At 38.8% G+C, this 21327-nt stretch overlaps 1 protein-coding gene across 3 annotated transcripts in view; it reads right to left on the bottom strand.

The window, feature by feature from the left end:
- Positions 1-21327, bottom strand: part of DOCK4 (dedicator of cytokinesis 4) — a 477852-nt gene that overhangs the window by 196914 nt on the left and 259611 nt on the right. For all 3 annotated transcript variants that reach the window (XM_070787253.1, XM_070787255.1, XM_070787254.1), the window contains exon 12: positions 20796-20884. In XM_070787253.1, the coding sequence (XP_070643354.1) occupies positions 20796-20884 (89 nt within the window). The remainder of the gene's footprint in view (positions 1-20795; positions 20885-21327) is intronic.

Raw genomic sequence — 21327 nt, 5'->3', positions numbered from 1 at the left:
TGTGTGTGCTGAAACGATAAGACAATGAGAAAATAAAGGCATTCAATCAATGTGAATGTTAAAGACAATTGAACATAGGAAATAGAGAAAAAATATGTTTTCACGGAAGACACAGTTGTAAGCATGAACCAAAAAAATGCCTCAATGTTCTCCAGACAGCCAGAGTCATAGAGATGAGAGCATGCAAGAGGATAGAGAGGATCCACGTAGGAGACAATGAACAGAAAGGAGCCAATGAGGCAACGAGGAAGTGATGAGGGAAAATAAATAGTATGGAGGAAAAATAGTACAAAATAGTATGGAGGAGAAAAGAAAACCAGACATTCTAGAGTTGGATGCATTCTAACATTTGGTTAGAAGATATAGCAGTCTGAAAGTTTACAAAGACAAAGATGAAAGCCCAGGATAATGATTTCATTTGTTTGGCCAATTGATATCAATTTGCAGGGAGGGCAAGGTATTGTTGAAGTGACCCAATTTCTTCAGTATGAAGAACTCACAAAGAATTAAGAACTAGGAAGGTCACGTGGGCCAAGAGCTTGACCACAGTGTACTTGGCTCTTCCCAAATCATCTATTCGATTTCCATAAAAAATCACAATGCATAACAAATAAACTTCAAAGAGTGGGAAGTCAAAGAAACATGATATAATAGTGAATCCACAAGGACCAGCCCCCCAAGAGCCATAGCAATATTATTTATTTTTCAATCAGGGAAACTCCTGATCCTGTTCTTCTAGTGGTTCTTAATTATGCTGACTACAATGAACAGGTTGGACAAATGACTCACTAGATAATAAGAAATACTGTATTAACATAAAGAAACTATTCTTTACTATAAAGGGGAGACATCAAACATTCACCCATTCTGATGACCTGAAGATTCATCCTCCCCTTTCAGAAGAGTAGCTCAAGATGTAAGACATATTCACAGAGCAGTATTTTCTTCCTATTCTCTTTCTTATTAGATCACTTTACTATTCTCACCTTACCCCTCTCTCTAGGGCTTCAGATCAGATCAGATCAGTCACTCAGTCATGTCCGACTCTTTGCGACCCCGTGAATCGCAGCACGCCAGGCCTCCCTGTCCATCACCAACTCCCGGAGTTCACTTAGACTCACGTCCATTGAGTCAGTGATGCCATCCAGCCATCTCATCCTCTGTCGTCCCCTTCTCCTGCCCCCAATCCCTCCCAGCATCAGAGTCTTTTCCAATGAGTCAACTCTTCACATGAGGTGGCCAAAGTACTGGAGTTTCAGCTTTAGCATCATTCCTTCCAAAGAAATCCCAGGGCTGATCTCCTTCAGAATGGACTGGTTGGATCTCCTTGCAGTCCAAGGGACTCGCAAGAGTCTTCTCCAACACCACAGTTCAAAAGCATCAATTCTTCAGCACTCAGCCTTCTTCACAGTCCAACTCTCACATCCATACATGACCACAGGAAAAACCATAGCCTTGACTAGACGAACCTTTGTTGGCAAAGTAATGTCTCTGCTTTTGAATATGCTATCTAGGTTGGTTTAAGCAACTTCTAAAATTCTATTGCACACTTTAACTTATTGCTATCACAATTTAAACTGTCCACCTTGGGCAAGGCAATAACTTCCAGCTTGAGAGGAAGATGAAAGGCAAGATATAAGGATGTATTAATATATGATAGGGTTCCTGCTCCATAGAAGCTGATTATCCAATAAGGAAAGACACACACATGTAAGTAGAATATGAAGCAGTATGGGTTAAATGCATGATAGGAATATTACAGTAAAGAAAAATTATGACTGATGGAATTTGAAATTTCAGGGAAAATTTTTATGACAACAAATAAAATTAGGTTAAATTTTTAATTTTACAAGTAGATCAATAATGTCCCACAATCAGTTTTCTTCTGGCACTTAACATAAATACCAAAAATGAAATTGCTAAGGAAAAAATGTTACTCTTAATAGAAGAAATAAGCATTAAGCTAAACTTTAAAAAATCACTCTAGATATTTATGACCCAATTATAAAGATTTTTTAACTAATTTTAAACAAAGACTTAGTCATTAATTAATAATTAATCTAGAATCACAAAGCAACATTTTTTCAAGATTAAATAGCTTATGGAACAGAACTACAGAAGAGAAAGGCTTTAGTCAGTTCAGTTCAGTCGCTCAGTTGTGTCCAACTCTTTACGACCCCATGAATCGCAGCACGCCAGGCCTCCCTGTCCATCACCAACTCCCGGAGTTCACTGAGACTCACGTCCATCGAGTCAGTGATGCCATCCAGCCATCTCATCCTCTGTCATCCCCTTCTTCTCCTGCCCCCAATCCCTCTCAGCATCAGTCTTTTCCAATGAGTCAACTCTTTGCATGAGGTATCTGTTAAACCAAATGTGCTTGATTCTTTGGGAACTCTAATTTCTTAGGAATTAAAGCTAACTCACTCTGTGAGACGATTTCTTTTAAATGCATGAAATTCTGCACTTTTACATAAAAAGTGGCAAACACAGCAAGATTTATTAAGTGGCAGGCAAAATTGATTTTAAACTAGATCAGCCATTTTGCCACCAATGAACCAAATAACACATAGCAAATGTATAATAATGCAAACATGGAAATTTGTGGCAAATATATTTGATAAATACACATTGTGATTAAGTGTGCAGTTTAAGAAGCCTGTCACACAGCATCATGACCCTGCCTCAATGTTAACTTCTCTGTGCTTTCTTTGGTTTTCACATTTGTAAAATAACTCCATAAAATACTTTGGGCAATGCCTGCTATAAAGGAAGTGCTTAAAAATGTTAGCAGCTGCGACTACAACTACCACTGCTGTTATAATCACATGATTGTTTCTCTTTCAGTTGTGCTCATTTGGTTTTTAAGCAGTACACTAATTTTTTTTCAATGATGTCTTTAAAATAATTTAAGAAATTCTATTTAGTTCTTTCTCACCAATAAAGCTAAGCACCAAGAAGACAGTTCAATTCAGTTGCTCAGTCATGTCCGACTCTTTGTGACGCCAGGGACTACAGCAGGCCAAGCTTCCCTGTCCATTACCAACTCCCAGAGCTTGCTCAGACTCATGTCCATGGAGTCGGTGATGCCATCCAACCATCTCATCCTCTATCATTCCCTTCTCCTTCTGTCTTCAATCTTTCCCAGTACCAGGGTCTTTTCCAGTGAGTCATTCTTTACATCAGGTGGCCAAAGTATTGGAGCCTCAGCTTCAGCATCAGTTCTTCCAATGAATATTAAGGACTGATTTCCTTTAGGATGGACTGGTTGGATCTCCTTGCAGTCCAAGGGACTCTCAAGAGTCTTCTCCAACACCACAGTTCAAAAGCATCAGTTCTTTGGTGCTCAGCTTTCTTGATAGTCCAACTCTCACATCCATACATGACTAGTGGAAAAACCGTAGCTTTGACTAGACGGACCTTTGTCGGCAAAGTAATGTCTCTGCTTTTTAATATGCTGTCTAGTTTGGTCACAGCTTTTCTTCCAAGGAACAAGTGCCTTTTAATTTCATGGCTGCAGTCACCATCTACAATACAATGATTTTGGAGCCCAAGAAAATAAAATCTGTCACTGTTTCCATTGTTTCTCCATCTATTTGCCATGGAGTGATGGGAAGGGATGCCGTAATCTTAGTTTTTTGCATGTTAGGTTTTAAGCCAGCTTTTTCACTATCTTTTTCACTTTCATCAAGAGGCTCTTTAGTTCCTCTTGATTAGATTAGAGATGCTTAGATTAGATTGCTACTGCTGCTGCTAAGTCGCTTCAGTCGTGTCTACTCTGTGCGACCCCATAGACGGTGGCCCACCAGGCTCCCCCGTCCCTGGGATTCTCCAGGCAAGAACACTGGAGTGGGTTGCCATTTCCTTCTCCAATGCATGAAAGGGGAAAATGAAAGTGAAGTCGCTCAGTCGTGTCCGACTCTTCGAGACCTCATAGTCTGCAGCCTACCAGGCTCCTCCGTCCATGGGATTTTCCAGGCAAGAGTACTGGAGTGGGGTGCCATTGTCTTCTCCATAGATTAGATTAGAGATGCTTAATATTTTTTGATGAATGGATTAAAAAACTCTCCCTGTTCATTGCTTCCTATTTTCTTTTTCATTATGAACCCATTTTTCTACCTTTTATTTAGTCTTTTCCTGATAGTTTATGATCTAAACTTCTAGGAGACATGGTTTAGGGAATACACAAGTGATGCTTAGAAATGAGTCCTCTAATACTGGGCTTGAAAGAACTGTTCTCTGTTTTAAAAAGGTGATGAGAGGAGATGATTCCCCAATGAGACAGAAAAATCTAAGCTTAAGCCACTGAATTTAAATTAACTCAGCAGTTTGGAAAAATCCATAGCAATGAAATCTAGGGTAAGTACCTAGTCCCAGGGGAGGAGCCTGAAAAAAGGAAATGTATAATCGTTCCACACTATCATGTTCACTCCCACGGTTCCTGGGATTCCTGTGAATAAAGCAATACCCACTGAAAATGGGCCACAGTAAAATGACAACAGCAACCATCCATCATAAAATAATCAGCAAAGAGGGAAAGGGAGCAGATATAACAAATCATGTCTTGACTTCCATGGAATATTTAAAACTTAAACTTCCAAATGTCAGGACCTATGTTCCTACCCTTCCTCCCTGTGGGAGCACCGACTGGAGTGTTTACCCCTCCAGTTTGGACCTCCCTGGCACCCCACTCCAGTCCTCTTGCCTGGAGAATCCCATGGACGGAGGAGCCTGGTAGGCTGCAGTCCATGGGGTCGCTAAGGGTCAGACACGACTGAGCGGCTTCACTTTCACTTTTCACTTTCATGCATGGAGGAGGAAATGGCAACCCACTCCAGTGTTCTTGCCTGGAGAATCTGAGGGACGGGGGAGCCTGGTGGGCCGTCGTCTATGGGGTTGCACAGAGTCGGACACGACTGAAGCAACTTAGCAGCAGCAGCAGCATACAAGTCATCAGGGCTTCCCTTATAGCTCAGTTGGTAAAGAATCTGCCTGCAATGCAGGAGACCAGGGTTCGATTCCTGAGTCCAGGAGATCCTCTGGAGAAGGAAATGGCAACCCACTCCAGAACCCTCACCTGGAGAATCCCATGGACAGAGGAGCCTGGCAGGCTACAGTCCATGGGATCGCACGAGTCCGATACAACTTAGCAACTGAACCACCAGTACCACCACACAAGTCAGCAAGATGTCCCTTCCTTTCTTTGAAGCTTTGTTTTATATTTCTTACCACATTTTGGTTACAATTTATTCAGCATTTTTATGTGTTTGTAGTTGAAGAGAAAGTTACAAAAGGCAGTCTACCATGTTTCAAAAGCCAATTTATTTAAAAATCTTTGCAATCCCTATTGTCTCCCAATAACACAAGTAGTCTGTGAAGAACATAGACTAGTGTGCCTTCAATGCACAATTAAATTGTAAATGGGTAAGTTAATTAAATGAGCAAAAATTTACTCTATATAGTATTTAAGAACTATCAATCTCAAAAATATTTAATTCAATGACTGCCCTTTGCTTCAAAAAATTTACAAATCTGCCAAATTAAAGTATGAAATAAAATCATAATAGATTAAGTAACTGACTTAAAAAATGCAACAAGTAAGTGACACCACACAATTACATTTTTCTTTTTAATTCTCCTGAGTTTCTATACAAGTACAGAAGAAAAATGGTAGCATATTAAAGTATATCTTCTGCAAATACATATGCTAAAAACATCTGAGCTAAGAATAGATATGATAATAGTGCAAAAACATCATCACAAGTGGGGTATCCAAAGATCACATTACAAACCCAAACTAATAACAAACAAATTTCTGAAGTGACCTATAGGGGAGGAAACGAAGAACATAGTTGGCATATGTCTACTAATCCTGAGTCATTTAATTTTCTCAATTAGAAATCTCATGAAGTTTTATGACCAAACTGAAACGGTCTTTTCTTTTCATTTTCAGCATTTAAAAACATCCACATGCTAAGAGAAGGCCAAAAAACTTGCTTCATTTACTTTTTCTCAAAATAAAGTGTGGCAAAGACAAAACCATGAATTAGGTTTTTATCTCAATACAGCCAGAATACTGTAAAATTAAAAGAAACTCATTTTGAAAGATAAGACTAATTGAACAAGCTTAAAAGATTTGAGAAAAAAACCATCATATATAACATAGAAAAATCTAAATGAAAAAAGGCAGGGAATAATTTATCAAAGGAGGTGTTTTATTTATTTTTTTTTTTAGAATGGAGTAAAGAGAAGACACATAAAATACAGCAGGGAGTTGTGAGCAAAGACAGAAAAACATAGAATGGGTAAAAGAAATGTCTTTGCCTGGTTTTGTTTTGAAATCACTGAGGTCTTCTGGTTCCTAGTAAAATTATTGAAGGCTATATCACTAGTTCAATTTCTAATACTGTCATAAAGGCATACATTTCTGGGGTATGAACATTTATAGTACCATAACACTATGTGGCTACTAATTCCAAAATCCAAAGAAGGGTATATTGGGTTGAAGGTAGAATGTAGGGGGAGACATGAAAGAGAGGCTGGGCCAGAGACTGAAAGCCTGCCTTACAAACTGCACAGGAAGGAGTCAAGTTGGCATCACAAGTGATGAACTGATAAAACTTGAAATGGGAAATGAGATACAGAACAAGTTTTTATATGACAAAGAGGATTCTGGCAGTACAACAGAAGAAGACTTGGCAGGATACAAATTATGGCTAAATTTAACAGTCTAGGTGAGAACTAAGGAGGGATTAAAATTAATATCATTGGTTATCATAGAGGATAGGCATGAACTTCAATGATTGTTTTGAGCACACAGAGACTGTGAAAGTAAACCTACATCTGAAACCAGTCTCTTCCACTCAGTCTCCAATTTCTTCTTTTTTCCACTCTTATGAATTAATACTGCAATCCTGAATCTACAGGTTTCAAACTTTTCAAAAATCTCTGACATCTGTCTTTAATGTCTTCAATAACCTGTCCCAGGTTTTATTCCAAAATGACCATCCAAGCTGCTGTTTATCTTGTTAATGTGGCAAAATTCATAAAAAAATCTCATATTCTTCCTTAATAATCCCATTTCTAAGGCTTTATTTTAAAGTCATATTCTGAAATACAGGAGATGTTCTTCACATTATTACTTACAAATGTGAAAAAACTTGAAACCATTTGAGTCCAATAAGCAGGGTTGGATACAGAAATTAGGGCCTTAAATCTCAAAGCTAGAGAAGATAATACAACCTCCTTAGAGTTCAGTAAATTATTTTTTATTTTTAATGTTTTCCTATTTGGTACTAGGAAACCAAAGAAACAAACTTAAGGCAAACATCTGATAACTGTGTCTTTGATTCATTCATGAAATAGATGCTGTCTGTTAGTCATTAAAGAATTGGGCATTTTAAAATTTAACTAGATTAAAAAAATTTTACGTAGTACATGCATATGTCAAACTGTACTAAAGGTTCTGTTATGGAAGGAAATGTACTTCCTTACCTCAATTACTGAGTTCTGTTTACCAGAATTAATCCATTTTTAACAACTTCTTGAGTATCCTACCATAATTTTTCTTTTTTAACTGTGATAACTGTCATAAAGAAATCAAACCAGAAGTTGAGATAAAAATAATAAAAGATAAATGGTTTTAGAAGTCATTTCTGAAAGAGTAACATTCAAGCTTGGAAAGAGAAACAAATGGCAATACAAAAAATGGGAAGACAGTGCTTCAGACAGAGGAAAGAGCATGTGTAAAGATCCTGCAACAGAAAAGAGCTTGGGGTGATGGAGAAGATGGAAGAAGGCCCCTGTGTCTGAGCAGAGTCAAATGAGGCTGCAGGGGAGACCAGAAGATAAGCAGCAGTCATGGAAGCCATGATTAATTACTTTTATTCTAAATGCAACAAGGGGATGCCTCCTGGTGGCTGAGATGGCAGTCTACCTGCAATGCAGGAGACTGGGGTTCAGTCCCTGGGTCCAGAAGATCCTCTGGAGAAGGAAATGGCTACTCACTCCAGTCTTTTTGCCTGGGAAATCCCATGAACAGAAGAGCCTGGTGGGCTCAAAGAGTCAGACATGACTGAGTGACTAACACTTAACACAAATGCAACAAGAAGTCATTGGAGAATTTTAAATAAAGGAAACATGATTCAATTTGTGTTTTAAGAAAGTGTTCTTAGTGTTGTCTGGAAAACGGGATCAGAAAGAGGAAGAGTAAAACTGAGGATTCATTGAGCTTCCTGGACGTGAACATCAGCTTTTTATCAAATCTGTAAAGTTTTTTGTCAATATTTATTTTTAATATGTTTTCTGCTCCTTTCTCTCTCTCCTTTCCTTTTGGTACTCTCGTTTTATATGTTGGTGAGCTTGGTGGAATTTTTATGAGGTCCTGTTCCTTTTCTTTCAGTCTTCTCTGAGAAAAAAAAATTTCCACCCAATGTCTACAGTTTTCAAGAGTTCCTATAGGTTTAAATTTCTGCAGTGTTTCAAATAAAAGCCATTTTCTTTCAGGAGAGCTTCTTTGTATAAACTGCCTCTTCCCTGGGCCAAATCTCTGATCCACTGCTCCAGAACTGGAGGTGGGTACAGCAGTCCATTCTTTAGAGTGACACCCTTGCTTTATGTGGCGAAAGCTAGGCTGGAGCAGTAACCTGTGGTCTCTTCGTGTGGAATCTCCAGCCAATGAGTGAGTTGGAGCAAGGGCAATTGATGCCTCACTATTCTCAACTCTCTGTCTGGGACAGAGCCTCTGCCTTAGAGTGGCAGCCAGATGGTAGAAGGGAGACCCCAACCTCTGAGCCACTTCTGCCAGGAATGTAGCCTGTGCAACCCACAATTAATGGAGGTGAGAGACACTGGAGGCCTTCACTTCTTGATAAGATACAGTATCCCTTGACTGAGAGCTGAAAGGAGAAGCAGTCCTACCCTCTTGGCCATAAAGCACCCAGAGCAGAACTTCCATCGTGATGAGTAAGGCCAGGTGGAAGGGAAGAAGTTGACTGTAACACAAGCAGCACAAACTCTCTCTGTTCTCACTAAGATTTAATATTATTCTTTTTTTTTAAGCAATTCTTATTGGAAAATCCCATGGACGGAGGAGCCTGTTAGGCTGCAATCCATGGGGTCGCTAAGAGTCGGACACGACTGAGCGACTTCACTTTCACTTTTCACTTTCCTGCATTGGAGGAGGAAATGGCAGCCCACTCCAGTGTTCTTGCCTGGAGAATCCCAGGGATGGGGGAGCCTGGTGGGCTGCCATCTATGGGGTCGCACAGAGTCAGAGACGACTGAAGTGACTTAGCATAGCATATTGGAGTATAGTTGCTTTACAATGTTGTATTAGTTTTTGCTGTACAGCAAATTGAACCAAGAGATATACATATAGTATATCTATCAGAGTAAAACTGATGAGTCATTGAGCTTCCTGGATGTGAACATCAGCTTTTTATCATAGATAAACTATACGTATATCTACATCTCCGCTTTTCTGGATTTCCTTACCATTTAGGTCACCACAGAGCACTGAGTAGTTCCCTGAGCTCTACAGTAAGTTCCAGTATTTCCAGTATTTTATACATAGTATCAATAGTGTATACATGTCAATTCCAATCTCCTAATTCATCCCACACCCCCTTCTTTCCTTGGTATTCATACATTTGTTCTCTACATCTGTATCTCTATTTTAGCTTTGCAAATAAGTTCATCTGTATCATTTCTGGATTCCACTTTTAAGTGATGTTATAGGATATTAATTTTTCTATTTCTGATTTACTTCACTCTGTATCAGAGTCTCTAGGTTCAGCCATGTCTCTGCAAATGGCACAGTTTTGCTCCTTTTTATGGATGAGTAATATTCTGTTGTGTATATGTACCACATCTTCTTTATCTATTTCTCTGTTGATGGACATTTAGGTTGCTTCCTTGTCCTGGCTATTGTAAATAGTGCTGCAGTGAACACTGGGGTGCATGTATCATTTTGAATGATGGCTTTCTCCCGGTATATGCCCAGGGGTGGGATTGCTGGGTCATATGGTAACTCTATTTTTAGTTTTTTAAGGAAACTCCCAACTGTTCTCCATAGTGGATGTTATCAATTTATATTCCTATCAACAGTGTAACAGGGTTACCTTTCAAAATCCATACCCTCTCCAGCAATTTTTGTTTGTAGATTTTTTTTGTTAATGGCCATTCTTACTGGCATTTTGATTTGCATTTATCTAATAATTAGTGATGTTGAGCATCTTTTCATATGCTTTTTGGCCATCTGCATGTTTCCTTTGGAGAAGTGTCTACTTAGGTCTTCCATTCACTTTTAACTGGGTTTATTTTTTTTGATATTGAGCTGCATGAGTTGTGTATTTTAAAAATTAATTTCTTGTTAGTTGCTTCATTTAAAAGTATTTTCTCATATTCTGAGGGTTTTCATCTTGTTTATAGTTTCCTTTGTTTGTAAAAGCTTTTAAGTTTAATTATGTCCCATTTGTTTACTTTTGTTTTACTTTTTAAAATTAAGTATTAAATTTTATTCTTCAGTAAGTATTTCTTCATTTGCTGTATGTGCTCAAGAAAATTTTCAGACTTTAATGCTTTTTTAAAAATATGATTATTACTAGTTATAGTTTGGAGTGAGTCCATGTAGCGCCTTATGCTGCCATTCTGGGGCAAGACTCTGAAAACATTATTTCTTGACAGTACTTGCATACTTTGTGTTTGGTAGGCAGGGGCCAAAGGGTAAAACCTAATTGTCAGGATTTCTCAACATGAATGATAATTACTAACATCATCTGGTGTCAGAAAAACTTCCTGAAGGTGATTATCATTAGATCCTTCCATAAATTCACCTTCAGTAAAATCTATTAATTTCTGAAATCCTAAGACCTCATTATTATCAGAGCAAGAATTTTCACTTCTATTCCCTTCTTTGTGCTTGATTTACAAAATCCATCATCTGAGTTTTGCTTTGGATCCTACAGTATTCTATGTTGTGTCTATAAGTTAGTAACTTTTAAAATAAAACACCAGCAGCATAACTTTCAGGGATACATCCTGGTTGCATCAAGCAGTAAAACCCTGACAGGATCCGGCGAGGTGTTCACACAGCAAAGTCAGCCACAGAATCTCAGGGCCTCTGGAACATAGGGAAGAAAGGAAGCCAAATGTCTGCTAGGAGTCGTGTCCAGTGAGACAACACTGTTGGAAAGTGAGTCAGCTGAGGAAAACCAAGAAGCATTAGGAGGAGATTAGAGTGTAGAAATGGACCAGGTTCAGCTCAGTTCAGTTCAGTCGCTCAGTCATGTCTGACTTTGTGACCCCGTGGACTGCAGCACGCCAGGCCTCCCTGTCCATCACCAACTCCTGAAGTTAACTCAAACTCATGTCCATTGAGTCGGTGATGCCATCCAACCATCGCGTCCTCTGTTGCCCCCTTCTCCTCCTGCCTTCAATCTTTCCCAGCATCAGGGTCTTTTCAAATGAGTCAGTTCTTCGCATGAGGTGGCCAAAGTATTGGAGTTTCAGCCTCAGCATCAGTCCTTCCAATGAATATTCAGGACTGATTTCCTTTAGGATGGATTGGTTGTATCTCCTTGCAGTCCAAGGGACTCTCAAGAGTCTTCTCCAACACCACAGTTCAAAAGCATCAATTCTTTGGCATTCAGCTTTCTTTATAGTCCAACTCTCACATCCATACAGGACTACTGGATAAACCATAGCTTGGACAAGGTTAGATGAAGAATTAAAATGGGAGCCATGACAGCACTGCAGGCCCTCTGAAATGTGTGTTCACTGCATGATTGAGGATGCTGAGCTGCTAAAAGCCTCCCACCAGCAAGGCCACATTACCCGAAGGACACATATTCTTTAATGTTTCCATACTGAAAACTGGACACTTATGTCTTTAATGCTGCAAAGCTCAAATCTCCTCTTTCAGATGCACTTTCAAAGCCATATAAAGTAAACAATAAAAAAAAAAAAATCACTCCACTTTCTAAAGGGTCATATCTTGATTTCTGACTTTCAGCTTGTATTATTCAATTTGTGAATAAGGGAGCTAACAGCAATAGGTATAAACTGTCTGATGAAATAAAAATTCATATTTCAAGGCAAGACAAGAAAATTTTAAACATAAAATTTTTCTCTGCCTTTTGGGCCTTTCTCCCCTCCTGCGTGCCTTGTGCATCTGCATTATAATGTATTAATCAGACCTCCCCAATGGCAGAAGCACCTGATCAACCATAAATTGGATCAGTTTTTCTTCTTGCGGTGCCAGTCATGTAACTCCTTGGAAGATAACATTCTTAATCCTGTAATCCTTCTTAATCCTGTAAGGTACCAACCACTCACCTTATATGTCAACTTTATGTACAGTGCCAATATACCATTTCTTTTAAAAACAGCAACTGGTGCAGAGCAGACCACTCAGATAATCTGGGCTGAACCTAATTGAAATTCTTAGTGTAAATACTCACTTATGACCTGATTAATGTTACTAGCTATACTATTTGTTGGGCCTCCCAGGTAGCTCAGTGGGTAAAGAATCTGCCTGCAATGCAGGAGACACAGGAGACTAGGGCTCGATCCCTGAGTTGGGAAGAACCCCTGGAGGAGGGCATGGCAACCCACTCCTGTATTCTTGCCTGGAGAATCCCATGGACAGAGGAGCCCGGCGGACTACAGTCCATAGGGTTGCAAAGTCAGACGTGACTGAAGTGACTGAGCACACATACAACTTGTATTTTCCCTATTTTACAAGATTATTATTTCTTGATCACCAAGTGGATGACTGAGCTAATAATTAGGAGACTTGAAACAACTGACCAAATATATAGTCCCATTAAGACCAATGATTTTAAGAGTATAATCTAGATACCAGAACAAGCAACAAGAAGGAACCATTCCCTAGACCATAAGAGAGTAGTAAGGCAGGTGGCTGAGAAGTTTTGGTTACTGTGAACAGGACTTAGTCCAGAGATAGCACACTGAGTGGCCCAATAACAAAGGCCTTGCCTGTCCGGGGAATGAGCATTCCTAGCTCAATAGGACAAATTGGTCATAAAATGCCTCCAAAACCTTGCTCAAAATTAAGACTGAAAGGGAAAAAATAAAGCATGGTGCCCATCATCCAGTTACATAAGAATCAAGTCACTGCAACTCTTGACTTACAGTACAGGGCAAAGATCAGGATGAGGTACTTGTGCTCGGGGAAGACTGGCAGAACTGGTCCTCACAGATTATTTTCAGGAGAAAATTTTATGAACCCAGTTTCCTGCATCTTCCCATACTTAGAAAAGCACCAATAACTAAGGTATCTGTACCTCAAGAGTGGCAGTAACCTTCTACCAAGATGTTTGATTGCATATACCCCTTTGTCTAGATCACATGTACACTGTTCCCTCCATCCCCCAACCTTTACTTCTTCAGACAGGTCTCAGAGTTCTATGAGAGATGGTCTCCTGGGTTACAATTCTCAGGTTGCCCAAAGAAAATTTTCCATTTTTTTGGTAGTATGACATAGTCTGTTTCTTTAATTTATTATTAATTAGAAGATCATTATTTTATAATATTGTGCTTGTTTCTGCCATACAACATCATCATTTCTCTTTTAGATTACTATGAATTAATTTTTTGTTGACATATTTTAAGTCTGGTGTGTGTGTGTTAGTCACTCAGTCGTGTCTGACTCTTTGTGAACCCGTGGACTGTAGCCTACCAGGCTCCTCTGTCCATTGGATTCTCCAGGCAAGAATACTGGAGTGGGTAGCCATTTCCTTCTCCAGGATTTAAGTTGTAAAGGATGCAACTCTAAAGGAGGAGGAACAACAGGCTGACCTTCAGAAAATCATCACCCTGATATATCTGCATAGTAACACTATCCGTTGGGATGCTGACTTCCTAACAGGTAAAAGGTATGAGAAGTAAGGGTACAAAACCTCATGATTTTAACTGCTAGCCCACAGATCTGCTATTTCCAAGTATTGGGCAGGCTTTTATGTTTTTCTTAAAGAAGTGGTTAGCCCATGGCTAACAGTTATTGAGAAAATATGATTGAAGTAACACATAATAAGTCATGGAATGTCAAACTAAGGCATATAAGCAACATCTGGAATTGTTCAGTTTCATCAAGTCTTAACCAGAAAAGAAATTTATTGACCAGAAATGAAAGACAAAGACCATTGGCATATAGTGGAAGCTATAATTGTAGGAGTGGATGAGACTATTCAGGGGGAATTAACATTTAACCAAGAACTTTCACCTTAAAGCTTCCATACTTATTTTTAAAGGCAAACACTCAGGATTAGGTTAATGGATAAAAGGTTGTTTATCTGCTTTCTATTGTAACTATTACTACTTATTTGTAATAATTTTTTCAAAGCACACAGTAAGCCACTGGCTAAAAACAACTTTTTAAAAGTATATATAGAGCATGGCATAAATGAGTGTATGTAATATCTGATGTATTTAATTTATTGAAATACTTGTTATAAACTACATTTTTTTCTATGTTGTGTATTTTTTCCTATGCAGTATAGAAGGTAAGATGGTTGGATGGCATCATTGATTCAATGAACATGAGTTTAAGCAAACTCTAGAAAATAGAGAAGGACAGGGAAGCCTGGCATGCTGCAGTTCATGCGGTTGCAAATTTGGACATGACTGAGTGACTGAACAGAAATATCTAAATTGGCAAAATATAAATAATTTAGAGAATAAAACAAGGCTCTAATCACTACTTCCATTACCTTATAATTTGAGTTTGTGTTTGTGTTTTTTCTAAGTACTACATGAAGTTTTACAAATACCTTCAGTAGGTAGGTTTGGTCACTAAGTCATGTCCTACTCCTGTGACCCCATGGACTGTAGTCCGCCAGGCTCCTCTGTCCATGGGATTCTCCAGGCAAGAATACTGGAGTGGGTTGCCATACCCTTCTCCAGGGGATCTTCCTGACAGGCATCCTGCACTGCAGGCAGACTCTTTACCAACTAAGCCACCAGAGAAGCATATTTTAATATATTTTGAACTCTATCTTTTTTCTTCACTGTCATGAAAAGAAAATGGCTTAAAGGAAACTAAAAAGATATGACAACTGCATGCAATACAGCCTGAGTTCCTTTTGTTATAAAGGACATTGAGAAAATTGTCAAAATCTGAATAAGATCTACAGATTAGGTAAGACTATTGTATCAATGTTCACTTTCTGATTTTGATTACTGTACTGTGGTTATGTTGCCATGTTCTGCGTAAGTAGAGATAAAGAGGAACAATTCCTATAATTTGTTCTGAAACAGTTCAGGTGGGAAAAAACATATGTAAGTGTGATATATATACATGTACATATACATGTATATGTGTGTATGTATAAACATCAGGGGCATTAATTCAATCCTTAAGAATTACACCAATTCAGTAATAGTAAATTACTATCTATAGAGAGAGTCTATATAAGAGACACACAAATATATATATATATATATATAACACACAAATATATATATATATATATATATGAATAAAGTGCCTGTGTGTGTGTGTGCATGTGTGGCGAGAAGTAAAGCGAGAGAAGGATAATGCAAATATCGCGAAATGTTAAACTTTGAGAAGTTACATATTTGTTGCACTATTCTTAAAACTTTTCTGAAAGTAAAATTATTTCAAAGCTAAAAACTCAAAAAGAATAAAAATAAAGCATGATTTAATAATTGTGTGTGTGAGCTCAGTAATGTCTGACTCTCTGTGAACTTAGGGACTGTATCCTGCCAGGCTCCTCTACCCATGGAATATTCCCAGAAAGAATAGTGGAGTGGGTTGCCATTTCCTCCTCCAAGGGATCTTTTAGACCCAGGGATCGAACCTAGGTCTCTCAAATCTCCTGCATTACAGGCAAATTCTTTTACCCCGGAGCCACCAGGGGTGCCTTCGTTTAATAATTAGGAAATTCTAAAAGTGAGCCAAAAGGCCATATACTATATGTCTAGCCAATAGGTGGTGCCAATGAGTACCAGTTTTCTTTAAACAATATTAGAAAGCAAAGTTTCTAAGTGCAGTGTTCAAAAGTCAGGAGTACTGACACAATCTTTAAGAATTACACCAGTTCAATACTATTGAATTAAACAACTACCTGTCTATGTGAGGACAGGATGCTCAACTCCCCCAGATACAGTCTAACTCTCTCAAAAGCCTCCTTTCACCTCAGTTAAATGAAGAACACCATTTACTTCCTGCACAGAATTAAAGTGCCCTCCTTGTACAAGTAAGTGGGCTTCTTATCTAGGTAATTCTGAAGGAGTCTCACCTTCTGTGGGGGTTAAAATGTATAACTGGCAGGAATGCAATCACAGTGCTCATCTGGCTAAGACAAAAAGCAGATTGTAAAACTGACCTGATTAGCAAATATGATTTCTTCTAGTTGTAAGTTACATGTACAAACTACAGGAAATAGGATTTCATAAACACATAGATAATATTAAAGTATTCTGAATTTTCTCTTAGGACATACTGAACAGGAGCCAAGGATTTTTACACAAGTTATTTCAAATAATAGAACTGAATGTGTCTCAGGAAATCATATTGGCTCAGTCTTATTTCACATTCCTAGAATTCAACTGCTAATGTCTATCAGAGGTGACGTTAATAATAACCATTTGCTCAACACACTTCAACCAGGCTAATTCTAATGACTATTTTTAGAAGTTCAAATTCTCACAATGTGATTTTTGGATTTAAAAATTCTCACAGAATACAACTTTGGAAAATTTGAATTGCTGCAATGAACTAAATCTAACCATACAGACAGGTTAATTCAATTATATTTTTACCTTTAAAAGTTAAATGGATCACCTGAAATTTTCTTCCAGTTTCTAAACCCAATAAAGATAGTGGTTAATGTACCTTAGCAACACAGGTCTTAGGTTAGAGGGGGAGAAAAAACCCAGTTATCTAGACAACTCCTTTTACCTATTAAATAGACAAGATTACAACTCCAAAAGATAGAAGCACATCAATGAAGCATAAAAGGCCTGAAAATTAGGTGGTAGAATTTGATTCTAAAACTAATTTCAAAGTTATTCTTTTTTTCTCTTTTTAGTATAATGACCAAGGAACAGCAGGAGGAAAGCAGGGACTAAAACAACATTTTGTTGAGTGAATTTAATTCTCTTGAAAACATTTGACTGCACTGCTTCCATTTAATCAACTACTCCATGGTCCAAGGAGAAAAAGTCAACATTTCACTGTGATAATTTAATCATGAGGCATCCCAATTTCCAACTTTAATTTCCTATACTCTTGTTTCCCCCTTAAGTATGCTATCAGATGCCTCCCTTTCAATAATAAAGCCAAACAGCTCCTAAAACTTTATCCATTATTTTTATAATTGCCTTCCCTCAAGACAAGTGACAATAGACCAATGTTCCACTCTCCAAGAAGAGTGGAATCTTAAATGGAAAGAAAGAGTAAAGAGTTCATTTACTGATTTTTAAAAGTGTCTGTCTGAGCTTTTTCTCTCTGCAGCAGTCTTTTGGCGTGACAAGGCTTAGGGCTGGGTTTGCCTTTGCTGTGAGAGAGCTAGAAGGGACCAGAAGGAGACCAAAGGAATAGAAGGCGAGTTGATGCTGGCTGGTGCAGCTGGCTGGGACTCAGGCTTGAAAGGAGGGGGAAGGAGAGGAGTGGGCTGTAAGGACAGGGGAGCAGGCAGGGCTTTGCAGCAAAAGCCAAGCCTAAAGAGTATATATTCAGCTATCTAGGAATCTCAGCATCAAGACAGGCAGCAAAATGCAGGATTGATTCTGCCAAAGCAGAGAAACCCTGCTAGGCAGGGTTGTATGGTAAAATGGTTTCTTTTACTCTTTCCAAAGATGCAACAAGTAGTTTTACATTTCAGTGCAATGGATGTAAACACACAGGTAACACCCACTGAGCATCACTTCAGTCAGGACAATGATAAATTCAAAGGATCCAACAACAGAAGAATTGTAAGGCACACTGCAAAGAGCAAAGACCTGGGAGTTGACAAGGAGTTTGGAAACAAGTATATTGGAACAGATGAACACACTTTGCTTAGTCAACACTGCATCTGTGATGGTAAGGAGGGAAGGGACTACATGGGAAAAATCAGGTCAGGGTTAGTTTTATATTTATTTATTCACATAGGAGGCAAATGCAAGCAAATTAAAAGTAATGGGACTCTGGGAGAGAAAGAAAAAGATACACAACGGCTACAAACTTCTCCACCCAAAGTTAGTGGGCAGAAGCAAAGGAGTAAGGCATAATGAATGTGAGGCATCAAAAGAGCTCAAAAAGGAAATTCTTTAAATCCAGTCCAGAGCAGCACTGCCTAATAGAACTATGATATGAGCCACCTATGGGGCTAGTAACCACTTAAAAAATAGAAACAAAATTAACTTTTGTAATATATTATGTTTAGACCAATATACCCACAATGTTACCTTGGAACATATAATCAATATAAAAATTATTAAAGGGCTGTTTCATATTCATTATATATGTATCAAGTCTTCAAAATCAAGTTTGTATTTTACAAGCACTATACACTTTAATGACATCCCCAGTGGCTCAGCAGTAAAGAAATCGCCTGCAGTGCAGGAGACCCAGGAGACACGGGTTCAATCCCTGGGTCAGGAAGATCCCCTGGAGAAGGAAACGGCAACCCAATCCAGTATTCTTGCTACAAAAATCTCATGGACACAGGAGCCTGGCGGGCTACAGTCCATAGGGTCGCAAAGAGTCGGACACAACTGATCGACTGAGCATGCATGCTCATACTTCAATCCCAGTGCTATACCAACCTCATGTCTAAGGCTCAATAGCCACAGGTGGCTGGTACCTATCAAGGTGGACAGCACAGGTACAAAATATATTTAATGATAAAAAATAACCCATGGCATCAAGAAATACCAAAAAGTATGTCACAAGTAATGAATTTGGTTAGAAGTTTGTCAATGAATTTGGCAAGAAAAGTTTTAAAAAAACACTAGGCCTACCATCTTACTGAAAGTACATTTAAAATAAATCGCTTGGTCTTTACACAATAAGTGCTATTTCAATTCTTTCACAGAAAAATTGAAGACAAGTGTACACAGCAGTTTCTGAGGTATTCTTCTTATTTCAAGTTATATTCACTACTAAAATCTCCTGGTCCTTCAGAGACTCTACCTTTAATAGCAAGTGCAAGTATTTTCTTTATTCAGTGGTAGATGGAGGATTTTGTGTGGATCAAAGGAAGCCAAGTTCCCTCCTTTGCTCTTGGGAAACTGAAGAGAAAACTGACCTCACCATTCATTACAGCCTGAAGTGCTGCCACATGAATGAGCTGCGAATATTTATGGCTCTCAAGTGACCAAACCACAGAGATTCTGTCTGCAGTTACTTTGTGGGTTGTTTTGGGCTGGTGATGTGGGATCGTCATATGCAAAGGGTCCTCTGTTCATGGGATTCTCCAGGCAAGAATACTGCAGTGGGTAACCATTCCCTTCCCCAAGGGATCTTCCCGACCCAGGGATCAAACCCTGCAGGGTCTCCTGCACTGTAGACAGATTCTTTATTGTCTGAGCAACAGTAGAATCTGCCTGCAATGCGAGAGACCTATGTTCGATCCCGGGATCAGGATGATCCCCTGGAGAAGGGAATGGCAACCCCACTCTAGTAATCTTGCCTGGACAATTTCATGGACATAGGAGCCTGGTGGGCTATAGTCCATGGGATCGCAAAGAATTGGACACAACTGAGTGACTAACGTTTTCACTTGGCCTGGTGAGATGTACACAGGTCTGAAGAAAAGGTGGTCTAAATTTAAATTCAGGTTCTTTTAATTGCCAGGCAAGTTGGACTATAACACAACCATCTATATTCAGGGTACTTTAAAGATCAGCCATAAAAAGCAATGCATTCAGTTCAAATACAGGTTGATTTAGAAGTTTCTTTAATTAAAGCACACAACTTTATAGTTTATTCTGCTTCAACGTGGGTTTGAAGGTGGGACAGGAATAATATTCACCATGTTTTTGTATAACTGATCAAACTTAAAGATGTCATTCAATATATTATACAACCTACATATGCTATAGTGTAAGTCTAGTATATTACTAGTGTAAGAGTATGCACCACCTGATATGTGCTTCTCTGGTAGCTCAGCTGGTAAAGAATCTGCCTGCAATGCAGGAGACCCTGGTTCGATTCCTGGATTGGGAAGATCCCCTGGAGAAAGTAAACGTTACCCACTTCAGTATTCTGGGCTGGAGAATTCCATGAACTGTACAGTCCATGGGGTCTCAAAGAGTCGGACACAGCTGAGTGATTTAAACCACTCAGTGATTTAAACTACTTGTATTATATATACTTTATAATGCTATATTATATTACAGTTCCTGCCAGATGGCATGTATATGCTTTTCTCTATATAATACTACAGCTATAGGCAGAGAAGCATGTTTTTCTTGGACCTTATTGACAAAAATTTCTGTTCATCAAACCCATTCCACACAATTGTCATGAACCGAGGCATATTTGTCATTTGGTTTTCAGCAATCAGCAACAACCTGGAGATCCCAAGACTAGAGAAAAAACTCAGATACTCTACCTTGACTCAAACCAGAAAAGAATATATCTTTTAGAGTTATAGCTATAAACCTATCATAGAATAAGGAGACATACCAGCATGTTGACTGAGCACTTTTAGGGAGTGAGTAGAGAGAAAAACAAAGGGCTGAAAATTTTCTTCTTTACAGACAAATAAAACAAAGCAACCGAAATGAAAAGTGTAGGGAGTCAGACAGACCCATATACTCACCTGCATTGGAGCCAGTCAAATTATAACGTGCATTCAACTTCTTGATGATATTCTCGTGGATTTGGTACCACTCACTCTCTGTATTACACCTGTGAAATCATGGCCACTCTGTTAAGCTTTGATGACGCATGAGATGACTTTCCTACACACCTGCCCCTTTTCATATAACCACTATAATGTACTTCCTTAAACCTCCCTGCAGTTCTCAACACAGAGAACATGGCTTGGCTTAGCTGCCCCAAGATAGGCAGGAATGACCGTATCTGGTAATGCATGACCAACTACTTCATGAAGTGGCTGAGATGAACAATTCAGGTTATGAGAAGCTCAGAGAACAATGCATGCAGTGGAAGGAAGTACAGGCTAAGATCCTGACTCCCTGGATTTGGATCCTCACTATTAACTGAGCTACGTTCTTTGGGTGAGTTACTTATACTGTGCCTTGATCTGTTCGTTTGTGAAATGGGGGTAATATACTAGAACACTGAACAAGCTTGGGTTTAGGATAATCCCTGCATAAAGTAAATGCTCA

Source organism: Bos indicus, chromosome 4 (assembly GCF_029378745.1).
Source record: "Bos indicus isolate NIAB-ARS_2022 breed Sahiwal x Tharparkar chromosome 4, NIAB-ARS_B.indTharparkar_mat_pri_1.0, whole genome shotgun sequence".
NCBI classification, from domain to species: domain Eukaryota; kingdom Metazoa; phylum Chordata; class Mammalia; order Artiodactyla; family Bovidae; genus Bos; species Bos indicus.
This window is presented reverse-complemented; position numbering and strand designations above follow the sequence as displayed.